We start from the raw sequence: 21,752 nt of genomic DNA, 5'->3' as shown, positions 1-21,752 counted from the left end.
ACATGACGAATGACTTCTGAAGTCTTAATTCAGCTCAAGACGCTGTAGATTCCCGTCAGTAACACTTTCGGTCCGCTAGTAAAACTTAGTTCTATTAATCTGCGCTTGAACCGGAACCGGATGTAAGTTCCAAAAAACTGAATTTTGGAACTGAAATTGAATTGTAGAACTGAAACTGAATGGTGAGAAGTGAAACTGAAATTATTCGAGAGCTGAATTTTTAAAGGATAAAATGCAGTTTCAAAGCAAATCAATTCATTTTCAAAATATAAAATTCAATTTCAATTTAGTGATGATCATTTTCAAACCATAAATTCAATTTCAAATTAGACTAATTCAAATTCAGTTTTCAAAAGCATTTATTCAAGTTACAATTCAGATTCAATCTGAGCAATTCAAATTCAAATTGAACTTATTCAAATTCAGTTTCTGATGGCACAGATTTCTGCCCATACACAAGCAGCATCTCAGGATTAACTGGGGCAAAAGAAATTCTGTCTTTTACCCCAAGAAGCTAGTAATTTATTGCTGACATTGTACCCTGAAATGCACATCTTTCATTGTAGCCAGGTTCATGTTTTAACAACACTTTCTGTTACTCCGCACTTAGAGGGCATCAGCTCAGGTTTCTGCATGTGTTTCCACCCAGAGATCACAAACAAGTTAGTAACTCAATGTTCAGTGACAGGAAGAATATAATAGATCTCCATAGTGGTGCCATTAGCATGCCTGAGCAATTACAGTATGTGTGCGTCTGTGCACATGTGTGTAGCACAGCTGATGCTTGTTTAAATCCCATCGGTGATGATGTGGTTGCAGACAAGTGACCTCATTTGCTGCTCTTTCAACTAAGTGCTTCTTACTGGTGGGATGATCCCGGAACTGCCTCCCAACCCCCTTTACCTCTCTTCTTCCGCCCTTGTTCTTCCACAGATCAAACACATGCATGCAGTCTCTATTTAATGAGAAGGTAAAAATGGAGCAACATTTACCCCATCCTCTGGAAATGAGTTCTCGGTCAGAATAGGCAGCATTCGTTCACTCAGTCGCTCCCTAACAGCGCCTTAAAAGGACAGTTATGTTCTGCTTTTGCTTGTTTACAGTTATAAGCCTTATTCAAGCAACCAGGATGACCATAGGATTGAGGATCAACTAAGAATGGCTACATGCATGCACAAACCCAAACTTGCAGAAATACACAAAATAATATCATGAAATCCAGTATTTATTCTTAGCCCATGTTTTATGTGCAGTGAATGATTATAAAGTTGATTATAAAATCCTCTTAGGCAATTAAAGGTTGATTTTGCAAGTTCATCTGATTTTGGTTTGCTTCAGCCTGCCTGTAAATGTTTGGCTGAATGAATTAAATGAGCCTTTCAGGTTGAATGTGGTATCCTTAGTGATCTGTTAAAATGGGAATGGGGAGATAAACGGCACAAAGCAACAGAGTGTGGGAGTGTATTCAAATTAAGCCATAGCTCGACACCTACATGTCTGCATGAGCAGAATGAACAACTCTGACAGCATTTGTGATGAGTACCTCCAAATTTCTGAAGATGTCACAATTTAAAGCAAATTTGTAGTTTAGGTTAAAAATGTTTAAATATCACTATAAAAGATCAGATCAGCCGGGTTGAAGAGCAGAGATCTCCCTAAGCAAAGAGCAAAAAGAGGGTGTTTGTGTTTTTATAGACATTATTGAATCTTACCTGATCTGTTAAAGCCAGTATTCATTGGAGACATGGTCTAAACAGCAGCAATGTTAACATTGGTGGCTTTTGAGGTTTTCCTCAGGCAACGTTTGAATTAAATGTTAACAGCTTACAAAAGAAGGAAATGGTGATTGTGAGCACTTGGAATGTTTAGCCTTTGTAGCATACTTGCCAACCTTGAGACCTCTGAATTAGGGTGACATTCAAAAAAAAAAAAAAAAGGGGGGGGGGGGGGGTATACAGCTGTGTGGAAACCCTTCCGAGGGATCAATAAAGTTTTATTTAATCTAATCTAATCTAATAACTTTAATCTCAGCCAAACCGATTTACTCACGAACAAATAAAACACTGAAAAACGCCAAATAATAACATTTTTACGTTATCTAAGTGACTTATATATCATGTTTAACCTGAGTAGCGAAAGACTGTGGGGGTTTGAAAACGATGTGTCAGGAGTTTGCTGTTCTCGTCGGCTCAGATATTTGAAGTTTACACAGCTACATTCTCGCCTGAAAATATGTTAAAAGTTTATTTTGCAACCAAGAAAGAGTAACAAGTGTAATATTAAAACTAAGTAGCTGCAGTAGTAGTAGCCATGGTTGGAAACTGGAATTGGCTGGGTCAATCTGCGATATGATTTTTCAATTTTGTTGTCCGGGTGAAAAATCGGGAGAAATTCGGGAGAATGGTGGCTCAGGGAGATTTTCGGGAGGGGCACTGAAATTCGGGATTCTACAGGAAAAACCAGGAGTGTTGGCATGTATGTTTTGTAGTGACGCTATACAATCAGCTTTTTTGGGTAGATATACAAATGTCTTTATGCTTAAGCAGCCAATAGTTATTTTATATTAAGATAAGAGATAAGATAAGATAAGATAGAACTTTATTAATCCCTCGGGTGGGTTCCTCTGGGAAATTCGACTTCCAAAAAAAAGCACAGCAACGACCGAAGTTACAGTTACAGAATTGTTATATATATATACACACACACACACACACACACACACACACACACACACACACACACACACACACACACACACACACACACACACACACACACACACACACACACACACACACACATATATATACAGAGACAAATATAAATAAAATATACAAAGGGGATAAATAGAATAAATAGGAATAAAAAATAAAAATACAAGTGAATTGCACATTTCAAGTATTGAGTCTATTGCACTGTTGACTATTTACAAAAAGTATTGCACAAGGTATTGTACAGTGAGGTGAAGAGGCACTACAGCTTAGTTGTTCCCCCCTCCTTTGTCCTCCTGTTTCCTGTTTCCCCTCCCTCTCCCCTCCAGAGAGGAGTTAAACAGTCTGATGGCGTGTGGGACAAAGGAGTTTTTAAGTCTGTTAGTTCTTGTCTTTGGGAGAAGCAACCTGTCACTGAACAGACTCTTCTGATTGTTTATGGCCGTGTACAGAGGATGCCCAGCATTGTTCATAATGTCCAGCAGTTTCTTTAATGTCCTTTTCTCTGCCACTGTCACCAGAGTGTCCAGCTTCATGCCGACCACAGAGCCAGCCTTCCTGATCAGTTTCTCCAGCCTGGATGAGTCCTTCTTTGCTGTGCTGCTCCCCCAGCACACCACAGCATAGAAAAGTACTCCAGCAACCACCGACTGGTAAAACATCCTCAGGAGCTTCCTGCAGATGTTATTATTATAGTGTATATATAAGTTTGAGGATGACCACAAGTTGTGATGTTGTATCCTGTGAGTATGTTCCGTTGACTGTGTAGTAGCAATCCATCTATACACCCATTAATACAGGTACCTTAATAGCTACAGGTACCTTGTTGTTCATCTGAACAATAAACTGGACTGGACTCATAATTCAGATGCTCTCTACAGGAAAGGGCAGAGCAGGCTGCTGCGGAGACTCAGGTCTTTTGGAGGGAAGACCTTCTTTGACTCTGTGGTGGCCTCAGCCATCTTTTACGGTCTGCTGGGGTGGCAGAATCTCTGCTGGGGAGCACCCACGACGTGGGACGGAGAGACTCTGCAGGTCTTTCCTCCCAACTGTTGTCAAACTCTACAACATGGTCTCTGCAGATAACCACACATGTGCAGACAAACACACACACACACATCCCATACACAAATGTAACTGTCTACCTGATGTGCAATATTACCAAGTGCATACCATTTTTTCCTACTATAACAGAGCATTTTTATTCTATTTTGTACATATTTTATTCTATTTTTTATAGTACTTTATTCTATTGTATAAAGTATTTTATTCTTGTTCTATATTATGTTATTCTATTTTATCTTATCTTATTCTATTTCTTAACTTTTACTGATCTTAAACTTGTACTTTCTTGTACTTCTTATCTTATCTTATCTTATTATACAATCCCACCAAAATCTGTGAATGTGTGGCTAAAGGGTCCCCATGCTAGCTTGGTCAAAAGCACATAGCAGCCATCTGATGCCAGAAGTGAGGAAATTATTTAAAAGCTGCACAGGAAATACATGTGGTATCATAGTATTCAGAAAAATAAATTGTCCTGAAATGACTGCAGCTGTCTTCAAACCAAAATTGCACTTCAGCCTGGGCCATACACCCCCAGGACTATCTCCTGCTTTGCTTCTTCTATGGCATTGCCATTACAGCTCTGCTAGCATCTTACTTTGAAAGGGTTTTTGTTTGCATTTGTACAAATGGATAATACATTCATTGTGATATATTCTTTAAATCTGTCAACTGTACTCATTGAGGAAAATCAAAAGTTAGTTTGGGCTGAAACCTATCGCAGCAGTCACAGGGCTAACAGAGAGACAGACAAACATTCACACCAACGGGCAATTTAGAATCACCAGCTAACCCCACTGAGTCTTTGGACCCCCCAAACTGGGACCAGTCCCAGCTTGGAATCTGAACTTATTAGACTTATTATTATTAGACTGATTAGACTTTAATTTTCCCTTTTTTCATAAAGTTAATAGTGGATCAGTGTTATCTCATCGTAGTTATGCTACTATAGGCTGCACAAGCTGCTCAGGGACATCCCATAAAGGAATTAAGCTCGTCTCCACTCTCTCTGTCTTTAACGCCAGTATTGCAATTTGTCCTTTAGTTATGCCGTGTTTGTTGTTTTCTCATCTGTTCTCTACTGTGAGAGAGCCTGAGGCTGGCTCTGCCAGAGGTCTCCTCCTGCTAAAATTGAATTCTCCTTTCTTATTGAAGTTCTCACTCTAATGTTGTAAATCTTTACCTTAAAATATAACATGCCTTGAGGTGACTATTTTTCTGGCTGGTGCTATGAAGATAAAACTGAATTGCGTGTAAGTACTATTAGTTATGTTTCATTATTTTCCTCTCACAACTCATGTAATACTGTTGTGTAAGATATAAAATGTTGGTTTTTGTTTTCTTTTTTTCCCTCTCCAAGGTGTTTTATCTGTGCTCAAAACAAAATAACGTTCAATCACAGCACTACAAGCACAACACTTCAGTATTTCAGTAAAAAAAAGTTGGTGTTCGATTTATCTTTATAAGATAAATTCATTCATTCGAGCATGATTGTATTGAATGTTAGTGGAATTAGCATTTGTATACAGTAAAACTACAAAATCACAAAGGCCAAAGGCTAAAGTCATGATGATGAAAGGCATATTACAGTAAAATGTAAATGTAACTGTGCAGTCAAGGTTAGTCGATATTGATGGTAAAATCTTCACAGGCTGTTTTTTGAAAGAGGCAAGACCACGTGTCAAGGAAACAGTGCTACGCTTTTCAACAGAGGAGCTTCACCAGATACTCTGGCAAAGGTGATTTTCAAAGGCTAATAGCAATACATGCATACTGTATATACATATAGATTAAAAAGATGCACTTTAGTGTTGAATTCACCTTTTAGACCTGGAAACTAAATCCGTGTTTTATATACACTGTTTGTGAATTAGCTTTAGCATTGCAGTCGACATGTGCATGTGCTGGGGGAGCCAATTAGAGGAAGACAACTTTGTGTGCAGCTACCATCAGCTATTTGGGCAGCATGTTCACTCGCCTCATACTTGATGGTATAGGCTCAGTATTACAGCATTTTGTTGGTGGAACTGATGTCCACCAAAAAAAAAAAAAAAAAAGACAAACATGATCACAAATTACTGCAGATCTTGATATTTATCTTCTGTTTGCATAAATGAGCAACTATTTGCTGTATAGACTTCATATGTCAGTGTTGTGCTCACAGGTTGTGTCTGCTGCCCCCAAGAAAAAAAAGAAAAGAATTTGTACCAGTTTATGCTGTGCGAGGTGTGGTGGAAGATTGATGACCTAAATACAGGATGCAGTAGATGACAGTTATTAATTCCGGTTCTTTTGGATTCTTCAGGGCCAAGGAAACACGGCTCAAAGTGGTTTTTTACTTTAAAAATGATCTTTATTTTACATATCTGGGATATGGAGACATGAACACAAAACACACAACCCCAGGTCTGAAGCACAAACGGAAGCCTAGTTATTTATATGTAAAGCTAAGTGTTGATTTATTAAGAAAAGAACAAGTACAGGTGGTAGAGAAACAGGTAACAACAAATCTATAAAGCATGGGAAGCACGGGGAAAACCAATGGATACAGCAATGCTAGTGGGACGACTTGATAATGGGCGAGGGGAAACAAAGACAATAAACACACAAGGATATGGGAAACAGTAGGGGAAGACAGCTGAACCTAATCACACAAAAAATCAAAAATGAACACAGGACACACTGGATGCAGCTTACCAAAATAAAACAGGAAATAACCAAACGTGGGGACCATCACTGGTGGAAACTTTACACAAAGGTAGGAAACCCTAAATATAATATTTAAAAAAAACAAGGACCAAGGAGAGAACTAATACACATGGGAAAAAAGACACATCAATATTTACCCAAAGAAATACCAAGAATCACAAAGTCCAAAAGCCCCTCAAAGTCCCTGGGTAATAAAACCCAGAACCAATAACAGTTTGCTTGTTTGTAATTAAAAAAAAGAAAACAAAAAAAATAATGAAAGCAGCAACAGTAACGGTGGCTGTCTGAATGTATTCCCTGTTTTCTGAAGCGACAGAGTAAGAAAGAAAATTCAGTGTGACTGCAGACAGCATGCCAGTGCTGCCCAACCTATGGTGAGATGTGTTTTCATAAGACTCATCTTGCACTTATGCACCCATCGCAGCCATCACAACAACAGGAGCGATCACCAGAGTGCAAAATATCCACAGAGCAACACATACCTCTCAGAAAGTGCTTTGCAGCCGCTTTCTACAAATTGCCTTCAAGAACCCAACAGGGATAAATTAAGCAGACAAATTGGCACCATATGCAGCCTGAAGGTGCCGTGCTATTGGATCATTTCTAGTGCCTGTTGATAAGTTGAATTACATCCAAGAAGCACTTTATCTTCCCTAATGCACCTTTATTTTGAAATGGGCCCCAGATTTGATAGTAATGAATGATCTGCGTCTTGAAATTGTAAATCCAAATGGTTGATGATGTTGCCATGATCAGCATAAATGCTGTATCAGCATTCTGTCTTTGTGGTTTCATCTCTCTCACAGTTGAGAATCTTTTTGGCTCCCCTGGTGCCGTTGTACGCTCCAAAATGGAAGTGTCATCCCATTGAACGTGTAACACAGGAAGCCTCAAACAGAATACATCACTCCACACCGTTGCTGCTTTATTGTCTCGCTGTTGAATCAGCCATCTCTTGTCTTTCTGCTGTGTTTCTGTTTGGTCTTCATTGTCAAACTCTCAGCAGCAAGACAACCAGGGAAATCTGGTTGATTGGCTTAATAACTCATTTTGTTGAAACATTTTCTTCTCATTTTGCTTCAGCAACTTGGCAAAGAGTGTCTCTTCACCACATCTTTTTCAACAGTGAAAAAAAAAACCTTTATGTTTTTGAACGTAAACATACGTAACACACAGTTTTAGACTATAAAAGAAATCGGCAACAAAAAACTGTTAAAAAACTGTACGCTTAACTACAGGTATTTAAAATTATGCAGTCTCATTCAATCACAATAATGAATGACAACTTAGGAAGTGCATAGTACTTGTACTTGTTCTTACATGTGAAAAATCACATGGAAATGTCATCGTATACACGCAAGTTACACACTTGAATTCTTATTTTAGCGCATTTTATGATAAATATGCTAAGAAAATGTGAGTGGTCTAAATTAGTAGACATTCGTACACAATATTGAGATTTTGTGCGACTCAGATACATTTTTGTCACATTCTTGTGCCCCGAACACCACACACTTACAGGAACACAGATTTAATTAACATTTTAATATCCCTGAACACAAACATTGACCAGGCGTCATTGATCACAGCACTGCTAATTTAAGGAACTGAGGTTAAACATTAGATACTTGCATTGCACACTTATTCTGCCCTCAGAAAAATTAAGCACATAATAGCAATAATAAATATGCACACATCAACACAAAGGCAGATAAAACAGATAACTCAATGTAAGCAAAAGTCCTTCTATAAACTACTGTACATGATTAATTAAGGCAAACTAATTAAAATTGAGTAGGGACGTGTTTGCTTTTGCAGTGGGTTCTGCAGGAAACCCTTTCTCTGTCTCAGTGCAATCTGTGTCTTCATCTTCTTCTTCTTCTTCTTCTTTGTAATTATTACACATTACTCGTTACTTTTCTCAAATGTAATGCAATACTTACTTGTCAGAGAAAGTGATTCATAATTTGTGCCAATGAATGTTTGGGGTTTTTGTACGTCATAACAGAGTTTAGTAAATTGTTTAGCCATCACACTGCAGGAGGATTGATATAAGTGTCTCCACAGTCAGAGAGTTGGTAAAAATTGTCAATTACTACAGTAATTATTTAGAATTCATAATTATCCCTGACACACAGAGATAAGATCGATCAGGTCCCACAGCAAATGACATCCTTTACTGCACGGCTATCTCATGAAAAGTCTTAGTTACAGTCAAATTATTTGAAACATAAAGTGGCTTCAGGTGATGTAATCATAAATAGATATCAACTATTGCGTGTTATTTATTTTTTAATTATGCAGAGGCTTTTGTAACACCGGCAGATTAAGTTAAAAAAAAAAGGAGGGGGAAATCAAATCATGGCAGTAATGATCTGAGCGTGAGAAGCATCACAATAAACTTGACTGGCACACTAATGAGATGTACGTCTGTTTGGGTTTCTCTCGACTCCAGCTACAGCTCTAAATTGATTTGAAACTTTTGAGAGCCTCACCAGAAAAGGAACAACTTTAGCCGTGTTTTTCCCCAAATGCTTAAAATAAACTACCTTCAGGCTGATCTAAGGAGAGACTCCCTGTGTTGTTATGTGAATTTTCTTCTGTGAAGAACAAAATTGAATTTTACCATTGGACACAGCCATGGTTTCTTGTAAACAACATATAAAAATAGTTCCAACAGGGGGTAATTTTACACACTTTGTGGACAATTTTTTCTTTCATATTTTTTTTAGAAATAGTTGCAAAAGAATGAAACGATAGAGTCTGAGAAAGAAGACTTACAGGATGCAGCTCCCCCAGTTTAGATGATATTAAAGTGTCCTTTAAATGCTGACTGCTTTGGCTATAACAGGCTTATACTTGAACCTCCAGGAAGCCACTTTCAAGTGCCCATGTTATAAAATTCTGTGGTAAAGTTTTGATTTAGGCTTCAATAAAATTAAATACAGCTTTGTGGTATTGTAGGAAGACACTGACAACTTCCTCCACCCTCAAAAACTCATCTTGGGTTAATGTGGAAAGCTGTTTCCATTTTGGAGAATGTCGCTGCCACCAAGAGAATCTTAACCGTAGCTGCCAGATTGTGCTGCAGTTGCTGGGATAACTGGAAATGAAACACCTGCACATGAATCCAGGAGTGGCAGAGGAGACCAATGAAAGTTTGAGTTTATGAGGGACTATAATCACGACGCAGGGTTTAGGGATCATTATATTTTCATGATAGACAGGCATAAAGCTGCTGTGGCAAATATTGCCACTTTAACAAATGCACAAGACGAATAATTTGTTCATAAATTACAATAGCCTGAAATAACTTTTTCATACTGACGGTAACTGCTGGCGGTAGCACCTTGCAATAACTCCAGCAAATGTAGTTGGAACCTGGACGTCATCTCCCCAGTCAAAACTGCTCATCTTACAACAGACAAAACTCAACCTTGGGCAGATGGATAACAACATTATTTCCACACACAACTGAGGCAGCATCAAACCGCTTACTGAGTGAGATATACAGATCAGATTATTGCAATAGGGATTTAAAGGCGGCAGCACGGTGGTTAGCACTGTTGCCGCACAGCAAGAAGGTCCTTAGTTCAATTCCAACACCAGGCCGGGGTCTTTCTGTGTGGAGTATGCATGTTCTCCCCGTGTTTGCGTGGGTTCTCTCCGGGTACTCCGGCTTCCTCCCACCATCCAAAGACATGCAGCTTGTGGGGATAGGTTAATTGGAAAATCCAAATTGCCATTAGGTGTGAATGTGCGAGTGAATGTGAGCGCGAATGGTTGTCTGTCCCTGTGTGTTGGCCCTGCTACTGACTGGCGACCTGTCCAGGGTGTATCTCGCCCTATGACAGCTGGGATAGGCTCCAGCGCCCCCCCGCGAGACCCTGAAAAGGATAAGCGAATGGATGGATTTAAAGGCATTGATATCTTTTTTAAAGAACAACTAATCACTGTGAACAGATGTCGGCACAACGTGTCCTGCACGCATTGAATAGTTTTACCAGAGCTTGTTTTGAAAAATAAATTAGTTCACTAACCTAAATGAAACAGCATAGTGATTAAAAGCATTGTGAGCTAAAAAAAAAAGAAAGAAAAAAAAAGCGATTAGCTGATGAAAATTGGAATATTTGACTTTGTAAGATTAAAAACATGGCTCCAGTGCTCATGGGGCCTGTTTAATCATTGTTTGGTCTAGCAAATCTGAAATTATATGGAAATGTTCACTTTGCAGTTTGTCTTTAAAAAAAATTAAATCGGAGCCTTGATATGCTATCGTTTAATGTGTCCAAATTATTGCTAATTGGAAAAATGTTCAGAGGAGGAACACCAGACCCAGACATGTTGATATTTTAAATGTTGACTTTTGAGTGAGCGCGAGGTCCTAGCGCAGCAAATGCATCACTGAGGGTGTGTGTAAGAGAAAGTGTGTCTGTCACAAGGTTTTCATAGGTCTTTCAATCACAGCACTCTGTTGGGAGAGCTCACAACACAGGTGTTAGCAGAAGGCCTGAGGGGGATACACGTCTCTATATCTGTCTCATTCATTCTCTCTCTGAAGCATCTTCTCGCTGCATCTCACACTACCCATAAATCAATCCATGCTATATATAGAAATATTTATTAATAACATCTGAATGGACAATGTACACACTCTGCCTTAGGTTCATAATACATCTTGTGTTTACAATATGATTAGTATCTCACAAAAAAAAGATATTTATTAAAAATGACTCATGAAAAAAATGATGCATGCATGGTACCTACAAACACAGAGGAAACTGTTATTCGTGACAGTGTCCAATACCGAGCCATAAACAATACTGGTATTAATCTGAAATTAAACAGATTTTAGTTAGAAAACAAACAAACACTGGCTTATTAAATTACTATCACAGAGTATGGTTCCAGTTAAAGAAAAGCAACATTGAGTGTCATAACAGTGGGACAGGGCAGCTTCACTGTGGAATCATTCAATTAACTTAAATGGGACCTGTAATGCTCATTTCCAGCTTTGTTTTATTTTATCAGACTTTACTAAAGTAGCTTTGCATGAATCAAAGTTTTAAAACCATCTCAATTCATGCATTGTCTGAAACAAACCTTTTTAGCTCCTCCCTTTCAGCCAGATTTCTTCTGATTGGCTGCCCCTCATAAGGAATGACTTGAACTGTCAGAGCTGTGTGCTAAAATGACCACATTATGGAGATCCCCTCTGTCTGACATCATACAGATCTAAGAACAGATACATCTTTTGGCACACAGGGATTACTATTTTAAATGTTGGCCATCTTTATTATAAACACCTCCTATTGTATATTCTGTATATAACAGAAAACAAACAAACAAAATTTATAGGACCCCTTTCATTGCAAAAGCTCCTCATTTCTCGCAAATTATTAAGAGTTACCACCTTTATGGTCTTCTAAGCACCTCTCTAAATTGGAACACTGAATGGCAAAATGGCAAAGCACATTAAAAAGGCACAAAGGAGTCCCAAAGGGGTTGCACAATAACATCTGCAGTCATTGTGTAGTCCCTAAGGATAACTGATTTGTTACAACATGGGTTATATTTTTTGTAGCATCTGGGAACATGGTGACATCACTACAGGGGACAGAAAAACATGAGCAGTCACATAATCAGACAAACTACAACAAGCCAGCTGTTTATTCAGAGTATTTAGATCGCCTAAATTCAGCATGTTGAAGCAAACCGAGCTCATGTTGGCAGTAATGCCTCCTGCAAAAGACCCTTTCCATTCACCTTGCAGGACACCGGCCCTCGAGGCCTGGAGTTGAGGACCCCTGCCTTAGCTACTGAAAATAACAACTGAAGTTTACAACCCCATTTTGCTCTGCAGAACTTCTTTAGATCTTACAGTCCACAGATTCCTGTTTATGTTTTGTTTTCATGGCTCATCAGTCTTGTTTCCAGCAGAAGCGCACAGCTGTTTCCAGTGCAACAGCTTTAAAAACAGTCAAAACCTTCAGTCAGCATTTATCTGCAAAAGTGTAAAACATTTTCCAAAAGTAACCATGACAGACGAGACACCAAGTAGAGTACAGTGTCAACCATAAGTCATACAGTTTAATGTAAAACTTTTATTTCATGTTATTAATGTTTGTCCTGAAATTGTAATTGTAAATTCTTGTAAAGCCAAATAACATTAGTAAGTAATGATGACACTTATGTCTGGTTATCAGGATGATGTCTAAAAACAATCATAATTCATTTGCCTTAGATGAGATGAGTGGACTGCTCTTTTTCCACCGATGACAACTTATGTTTCCTTTATTATGACCACACCCTGTTAAAAAAAGGATGCCAATTTAACATGCACTAAAAATGTTCATTCTTACATTTTACAAATTCTTGGATCAAATCAAATCCTCTTCAATTTTACTTCTTAACAGGAAATCGTCTTCGCCCAGTGAAGTAAAACTAAGGTTTGCATTTGAATCTCCTCTGTTCGTGTCTGCTCCGGCTGCCAGTGATAAAGGCAACACAAGATATAACCAAATGCATGATGAGAATGAATCTTCAACACAACAAATAAAACTTTTAAAAGAGCTGAAATGTGTTGATCTGAACAGTGATGCTTTCTAATTCTGCAACTCGCCTTTCTAAATCCTACTATTGAGCAAATATGTTGCCTACGATAGCTGATCACTTGCACAAATCAACCGTCACAGCTGTGCATATTCACCTAAAAATATAATATTTTGGTCCACAAACTGCAATTTTCCTATAAACAAAAAAGAGGCATAAGCTTAATCTGTTAGATAATCTGTTAATACTGTCAGTAACAGCTCAATAAGTACTGTACTAGTTTAGCTGGAATGTAGTTAAGTGTTTATTTGGTTGTGAAGACACAAGAGGAAGTGGGAATCAGACTTTGCTCCAGCCTTATCACACTAACACCTAGTTCAATCTAATGACACACAGTTTGAGTATTGACTTATAGCTGATGTTAGCCCACTGCTGCAGCCACTTCTTAGCCACACTTTGTACTGTATGTTTTAACATCAAGTAGGACTGTCTGTTGGCCCGTTGTTCTACCACCCTGAGGCTCTATATCTGTGTGTGTCTGTGTGTGTTGGTGTAAGTATACTGGTGCGTGTGTGTGTGTGTGTGTGTGTGTGTGTGTGTGCGTGCGTGCGTGCGTGCGTGCGTGTGTGTGTGTGTGTGTGTGTGTGTGGGGTTATGGTGATGGTGGTGTCTTCAGGGAATTGGTGGATCCTCCTTGGCTTCCACTCACCGTCGCTCCTTGTCCAACCCACTGAACCACAACAGAGAAAGAGAGTTTTAGTTAAAGACCAAAGGGAACGAAAGTCTAGAAACTTCCAAAGACTGGATTGACATACTCAGTAAATATGCACTGTAAGCCAGGATGGTTTGCATCCAGGTTTGCTATGACTGTTGGGTTAATTGGCAGACCTTAATGTGCTTTGAAAGTTGTGGCAGTTTTTCTAAATAAGAAGATTTTTCAGAAGTGGAAGCCTCCGCAGCTGAGAAATCATGAACTACATGTGGAAATGCCCTTCAAAATTAAATGGGGGTGGCTCACCTGACACATACAGTATCTATATAATGAGTCATGTCAGTTAGTCAACTAGCCTCAGATTTAACAGGTTGCTCTCAGTCCCATTTGTTATATCCCTTGTCTGCTGCATGAGACAGGGCTGTCACTCCCAACACGTTGAATATAAAACCATATGGTAATGAGTGCAAAGTGATGTTTTTCAACCCAAACCACAATATCTTTGTTATGGTAATCCAGTATTTTTAGTGCCTAATCCATTCCAGGAGGTAAAAGCAAAACCAAGTGCAAAACACAAAGGTGCAGGTCATAATTTTCCGTCTAACAGGCATGTTCCAACAATCACATTTACATTACATGCTTCTGTAAAAGGGACTTTACCATACAATATAAAACGTGTTGTGATTTGGTGCTATATTGAACTGAAGTGCAAACTGCATCCAAGACATAAACTCCACTGCTACTAACACAAAATCGGTTCTTTCCAAACATCTGCACAGACAGCATGATGACCCCAGCAGCCCGAGTCAGATCTTCAACATGTTTTTTTTAAAAAACTTTTTACCCCATTAAAGCCATTAAAAGGCCGATGGGGTATTGTTGTTACCCTGCTGGGTGGGCAGGCAGACAGGGTGAGTTTCTAAAAATCTTGTGAAATACTCACTGTGTCATGTTTGGTTATGTGGAGCAGTTTAAAGCTTCACAGATGAAGATGAATTAAGCGCCAGTCATCTTTTGTTTTGTAAATTCTCTTTTAAATACTGCTATGACAAGTGCAAAATGTGAAAAATGCATAAACCACAAATTTGTTCCTCACAGAAATCCCATGGAAATCATGCTATATAATTAATTGGTTGGACTCTGTCAAAGTGAGCCTTTTTATCTGAGAGCTGGTGTTATGATTTTGATGTGGTCCTCTTTGATGTGAAATGAACCTGCCCGGGAGCAGAATGAAGGTGCACACTACCATGGAGAAATGTTTTAACCTGAGCCAGCCCTGTGAGACTGAAAATCCAGAGATATAAACTCCAAAGCTGGCTTGGGAACACACTTACCTCACTTCATGAGAGCAGCCCCTTCAGTGTGCATGTCTGTTATCTAGTTACTCATTCATGTGACAAAGTGGAAGCAACCGAGCTTTCAACTTTCTGCATTTACTTTACTTTCTACTCAGTAACGTCTGAACTGTGTGTGTGCAGTGTGTGTGTGTGTGTGTGTGTGTGTGTGTGTGTGTGTGTGTGTGTGTGTGTGTGTGAGTGTGTGAGAGAGAGAGAGAGAGAGTTTACAGTCTGGGCCGAAGAGCTCAAGCTGCTGAATTATTAATGCTCTCAGTGGTCAGCGGGTCAGTCCAACACTTTTGAAAAGCCGTAAACTAAAGTGGACAGGAAACCAGCAAGTGTTTGTGTGTGTCAGAAAAACACACACACACAGACATGCACATGTCTGTGTGTGTGAAAGCCACGTGTGTGTGCATGTGTGTGAGTGTGAAAGCCAACTTGTCAGATGTGTTTAGTTTTATTTGTTGAAACATAAATTTTGTGCGAATGTGTGAATACTCATTGCTTACATATTATGCATAGGCTTCAGCTACATATGTGTGTATAACTGTGTGCAAGGATGTGAAATATCCCCCGAGCCAGTTTCCCTTAGGTCTTCTGTGTGGATCTCTACACAAATAAGCCATTAGATGAGATCTCAGACTCTGCTGCTCTAGTCCAGAGCTGCTGCTAATGGCCTTAGACAAGAAATGCTACTGGTGAGTGTTTGACACAGCCCATTGTTTGTGTGGATGGGTGTGTTAGTGCTACACAAATGGCCTCAGAGACAGTGAAAGAGCTCCTCTGGCCTCAACACTGTTGGAAATATCAGGGTCACTGACCTCTCACCAATACTGAAAGTACACAGTGTGACAGCTAGTGCTTCATTTACTTTATTTTAGGACGGCTTCCTTTATGGCTTTATGTGGTTCTTAGTACAACACTTAGCTGTTAACTTGGAGAAGTGGGGACTGACACTGTGGTGTAAAACGAGACTTAACAACCTGCATGTTATTTTCAAAAAGCAGTTGAATTTTGTTTAATTTTACAATATACACACTCAAACTTAGAGGCAGCAAACCATTCACAGGCAGATTATGAGATAGAAAAACTAAAATTAAAGCATCAGAGCTTCAAAAATGATTGACAAGAAAAACAAAATGCAATGAATTACTACTAATCTGAAGCCTACGTTTAATTGACAATAACACAAAGACAAAGTGTTGATACAAAAAAAAGTTTTGATCTTAAAAAAATCACTGCTGAGCCTTTCAGGAGTAACAGAAAAGAATAAATCGAAAAGAATTTAGAGATTTATTCTAAGAATCCCAAGAAATCGGTGTACATAGCAGATAAGACTAAAAACAATGTTTTTTAAAGGGACATGAATTGGTACTTTTCAAAGTTCAAAACTCACCTCCATAAAATACACAGTGTTAAACTAAAGCATAAGACTACCACACAATATAAGGAGCCCAGCTGTCCTAATTCAAAAGTATTTCTACTTACCAAAATAGATTCTTATGTTTATGTTTTTTATGACAATTTGTTTGCATTGTATATAATTGCATTGTGTTTAGCCTCTTTCACTTTGACAGGCAGCTTAACAAATGAAATCATGTTTTAAAAACTGCATTGTGTATTTGCGTTGGTCATCTTTGTCTAAAATTAAAATTTGTTTGATGATCTTGAATTATAAATGAGAAAAAGAAAATAATAGGAATTCATTAACCCTTTACAGCCGATCGGAGCGGGCACGCTCTGTTTTGCGTAACTATTTTTAAATCCCGGTAGCTCTGAAACCAAGTAAGCTAGCGCAATAATTTTTTTTGCATATGAAACCGGAGGAGTTGTACTTACATCTTATGCCATCAGCTTGTCCTAGGTCACAGTTTCCTTCCACATATAGCTTTGCAAAAACTGCATAAAAATCACTTGCAGCAACAAAAACATGATATTCCAGAAACACGCTTCGCCGATCCATCAGCTGTTTGTAACACTTCCTACGTCCATCAGCGCGAACTATCACATGACCGCATGACCTGCCCGAAACCGGAAGTGACGTCATTTTGCGGAAATGTAGTTTTTTACGATCGGGGCCTTATGAGCTTGTGTTTTACTTGTTATGTGTTTTAAAAAGTTATGTTTGACTTTATGACTTTCTGTGTCATTTCTGGGATGCTTAAGACTCATATTGCACTGCTGGAAATAGTTTATTTTGATGCATATGCTGTTATTTTGCAAATTTGCACTATAATATTTATTTTCGTTTTTCCTGCAGTATATAAAAATTGGTGTATTTCAAAAATAAAACTATGAAGACACTCAAAATAAATTTCCTGTGGTGGGAAACTAGTTTGTGTAACTTTTTTGTATTTACAGTTTTGAGGGATAAGCCTCTTAAATTTCTCTAACTAGAAATATATGTTAAAAAAACAAAAACGATTTTCAATTTTTTTGTAGTTTATTGCACTTTTTTGCAATTTATGTAATTACTATGCACCTAATGCAGACATATTATTAAAGTTTGGGCTATAATGGTTGTATTGATGTATAGCAACTTGAAATGCTCCCAAAAATGGCTCCACAGCATGTAAAAATATAATATAAGCTCTGGCGAACTTGGTTCTATGGTAGGTCTTAAAGGGTTAAGGGGCAAGCACTAAATTGATGTGCATTTTGTTCTTTTATGCTAATAAATAATTTATGTAAAAATTCAAAATGTATATATACCAATAGTTTTAAAGTCATTGAAATGTGTAAAGTAAGCAACCAGTTAATAAACATAATATTAGTGAATAGGATATTTTATCATCCAGAGGCCCTTTCTAGGGAAATATTAAGTTATAATAAACATCTTTGTTTCATTTAAAATTTATATGTATGCTCCTGGCATCAAACCCCAAAATGATTAAAGGTATCATATAAAAGTCTGTTTAAATTGACAATATCGTTGGAAAAGTCAGATGGTACCGCTGCAGGAGCTATGACGTAACAAATGAATGTTATTAAAAACTCTAGAATCACACATTAATTCTTTGAAATAGTTATTATTGGTTACCATGTAAATTTCCAGGCTTCTGATTTCATAGTGACCATTCTACTTCCAGTGTCAGTAGCTAGCAAGTTAGCCTTTAGCTAGCTGCTAATCACTATAAGGTGCTAAAGTTATCTCATTTCAGTCAAAGTCCTTCTTTAAATTGTGCAAATAAGTGACAGGGCACATGAAGCTGGCAGTTGCTAATGCACGCCATGGCTGATGCCAGTCATTACATTTGCCTGGACAGCTTTCCATTTTGAGGTGTTTTTATCTTGTGACCCCCTTTAGCTGAGTACCAAAATGTTTGGCTTTGACAACTCATCATAAATTTACATGAATCAGTCCAGCATCTGTTTTAGCTTGCTCTGTTTTTTTTAATGAGTGTGGGCTGGGAATTCAGAAATAGAAGCATCTCACCGAATGTAGCCACCTCTCTGTATGTCTCCCTCCCTTTCTCTGATAGCTAGGCGCCTCTGCTGTGGCAATCACAACAAAACAAGTCAAGCATACACAGGGGTTGTGGAGTACTTGTTTTATTTCTTTTTCATTCACTATATCGTCAAATGAACTATACAAAACATAAATTTAACACGGAATGTGAAGCTTATTTAAAATAAGTTTTCTTTTTATCGCAATAGTGCGCTATTCTGACAGAACTGTTTTTAGGTAAGAGAAGCATTTAAAAGCAGTTGTTTGGGACTGCCTCAGACTACTGTAACTCAATGGATCTCTGTATATATGGTTACTTGAGCATTACACAAGTATATCTGGCTTAAGCATTGCCTTAGAGTGACTTTAAAGGGATGGAGGGGCAGAACATCCAAATCAGCCACTTGAGGCTGGCTGCTAAAACTTTGTAGCAAACATAAACATCTTTAGAGCCTGGTGTCTGCCAGACATAATCTATGGTTACAAAACCTGTGGTTACAAAAAGACTTCTAGTTTTATAAGTGTGTAGGAAATTTCCCTTGGCTATTTTACTTTGTGACATCAATTTAGCTAGTTTCATAGATGGTATAAAAGACATTGCCACAATAATATATTAGGATATAATCCCAATATGTGTACAGTTTCAGTCAGATCTACACCAGGAAGGCAATGACGAAAATGCTGTACTATATGGTTTTTAATGGGCATTCACAAATCAATGGGTTTCATATAATTTCATAAAATATATGTCTATATTTTAAGTGCAATTCATAGTGCCAAGGCAGGCTGTGTCCTAAGCATAAACATATCGAGCACAATGTCTTTTTGTTGCCTTCTGAATGAAAATTTTCTGCAAATTATGTCACTTCATGTCCTTTGTACTAAAAATGCTAGCACTTGACTGTCTGTGTGATATGTTCACAAAGTTTATGGATCTTGCTAACAAAGCTAGCAAATACTAGCTGATAGCTTAGCTCTCCAACCCCCTCCATTGCTACTGCTTGCCAGATAGAGTGTACAAACCATCTTTTATGGACAGTATATTATGGCGAGTCAGAGATGAGCAGTCAAGCCATATTTGAAATCAAAGCTAATAGAGACATTAGTAGTGAATGGCCACTTAGAAGCCTTAATATTGATATGCTAAATTGATTGTTTTCAATGGCAAAAGCTTTCTTGTCAGGAAACCAATGCCAGTTAGTTGATCCACAGCTTTCCTGCTCAAATGGCATTTGTTTGATGTCAATTCATCCAGAAGCTAAATATTAAATTCTGGACCAGAGTATGAATCCCTTTGACTGGTGATTCCCTCACTTTTAATCCATAAATACATAAAACTCTCTTCAGTAAAATATCTGAATGCATATCAGATATAGACTATCCATTTCTTTGGTTCAGAAATGATTGGTACCCAGAGGATAGATCTTAATGATTGTGGTGACTACTTAACTTTTATACCTTGCATCAGAAGTATGGGGGAAATCTTTATATGTGTGTTTCTCATTATACAGTATAAACCTTCTTCTGGCTGCTTTCTTTAGTGGTTGCCATAGCAGATCATTTGCCTCCATCTCACACTATCCTTAGCCTTCTTATTTTTATGTCCACAATTGTCACATCCATGAATCTTCTCTGTGGTTTACCTCTTTCCTCATGCCTGGTAGGTCCATCTTCAACAGCGCTTGAGCAATATATCTGCTATCCCTCCTCTGCACTTGCCCAAACCATCTCGGGCTGACTTCCATCATACAAACCTTCCCTTTCAATCTGGATCTTATCCTTTTCTCACAAATCTGTTGGAGTTGGTGGAGATAACACTCATCTTCACCAACTCCAACCTGCCTGCATTCTTTACTTCATCTCTCTTGCACATTATCCGTTTTATTGAATGGCTGACCCCAGGTATTTTAACTACGCTACCTTCACAATCTCTCCTCAGTTTATCTTCACTTTTTTGTTTCAAAAAAAAAAAACAACTGTCACACCTACCGCTCACCTCACCACTGTTCTGCTGTCCTCATACATTTCCTGCACCACCCTCACATACAGTACTTCTATGCAACTCCCAACTTCTTAAAGCAGTATCACATTTCCTCTCTTGGCATCTTATCATATGCTTTCTGTAGATCCACAAAAACAGTGCAACAGCTGACCTTCTCTATACTTTTGCCTCAACACCATACCCCATACCCATGGTGTGCCTCATCCTGCTGCAGTTACTCTGCACATGGCCGTTGCTCTTAAAACAGCACACTTCATCTCCACTTTTTAGGGAACCTCTCACTCCACATGATTGAAACATCAATCCGGTTCAAACAGTCCAGTGCCTTCTCTCCTATACATAGCTGTCATTATATATCTAAATTATTGTAGATTGAGCCACACTGAGCCTTGATATTTTCTTTTAACAGTTAAATGTCTCTACATTGTAACCATTTATGATAAAGAATTCGATTGATGGCCATAAAATTTGATGGACACCTTTCTACTCCCCTCAGGACCAACTGAAAAATGGCTTATGGTTGTTCAACCTTTCATCCACCGCCTCATTAGGGACTTTGTGGTTTCTAAGTTATGTCTAGTGCTATGTTAAGAGATGTCATTACAATTAAGAAAATATTCCAGTATCCTCATGAAAAATAATTATATTTTTGCTTTATTTTACAAGACTTTTATCAAGTGTATCTTCAATTTAAAACACCTAGTACACAAAGCAGGCCATACCTCTATGAGCGGGTGCCAGTGTGCGATTGGCTTCCGTGGGTACGTCAGCATCTCATTCCAGTGGTCTCGCCCAAGGCTCTCGGCCTCACTGCCTACCCTGCATACCCCGATCACTTCATTATGCCCAACCCTGGAGGACAGAAAAAACAGCACCCACAGAGACTCTAAAATGTTCTAAAATGCGCTGGCATGTCACATGAGAGTGCTAAATGTACAGAGGTAACTCACCGATCATAGTCCATGACAGCTATTAGCAGGCTGATCTGGTCAATGCTCTCAGGAGGAACATCAAACACAATGGCCTCATTGTACACTGGATTCAGAGTGTTACGCTTAGTCGATGTCTTTCTCTTCTTTAGCCTTCGACCATCACACATCAGAGACACTTTCACATATGGATCTGAGAAGAGAAAAGGTGTTAAGACTGAAGAAATAATTAAACAGATATACACACACTAATGCATGCATACCTCATCTTCCTACACCACCTCTTA

The 21,752-nt window shown here is 38.4% G+C and overlaps 1 protein-coding gene and 1 long non-coding RNA gene across 3 annotated transcripts in view; both read right to left on the bottom strand.

Moving 5' to 3' along the window:
- Nucleotides 1-11,090: 11,090 nt before the first annotated feature.
- Nucleotides 11,091-13,612, bottom strand: LOC113025240 (uncharacterized). Its single transcript, XR_003272774.1, has 2 exons — nt 12,848-13,612; nt 11,091-12,489 (listed from the first exon to the last, which is right to left on the bottom strand). It is a non-coding gene; the product is annotated as an uncharacterized LOC113025240 (long non-coding RNA).
- A 29-nt stretch (nt 13,613-13,641) lies between these two features.
- syt9b (synaptotagmin IXb) overlaps nt 13,642-21,752 on the bottom strand; it is a 64,824-nt gene continuing 56,713 nt past the window's right edge. For both annotated transcript variants that reach the window (XM_026172773.1, XM_026172774.1), the window contains 3 exons: nt 21,487-21,658; nt 21,259-21,388; nt 13,642-13,767 (listed from right to left, as the gene is read on the bottom strand). In XM_026172773.1, coding sequence (XP_026028558.1) covers nt 13,690-13,767; nt 21,259-21,388; nt 21,487-21,658 — 380 coding nt within the window. In that variant the 3' untranslated portion in view covers nt 13,642-13,689. The remainder of the gene's footprint in view (nt 13,768-21,258; nt 21,389-21,486; nt 21,659-21,752) is intronic.

The sequence above is a fragment of the Astatotilapia calliptera genome, chromosome 7 (assembly GCF_900246225.1).
Source record: "Astatotilapia calliptera chromosome 7, fAstCal1.2, whole genome shotgun sequence".
Classification (NCBI taxonomy): domain Eukaryota; kingdom Metazoa; phylum Chordata; class Actinopteri; order Cichliformes; family Cichlidae; genus Astatotilapia; species Astatotilapia calliptera.
The sequence above is the reverse complement of the archived record's forward strand: the minus strand, read 5'-3'. Positions and strand labels throughout refer to the sequence as shown.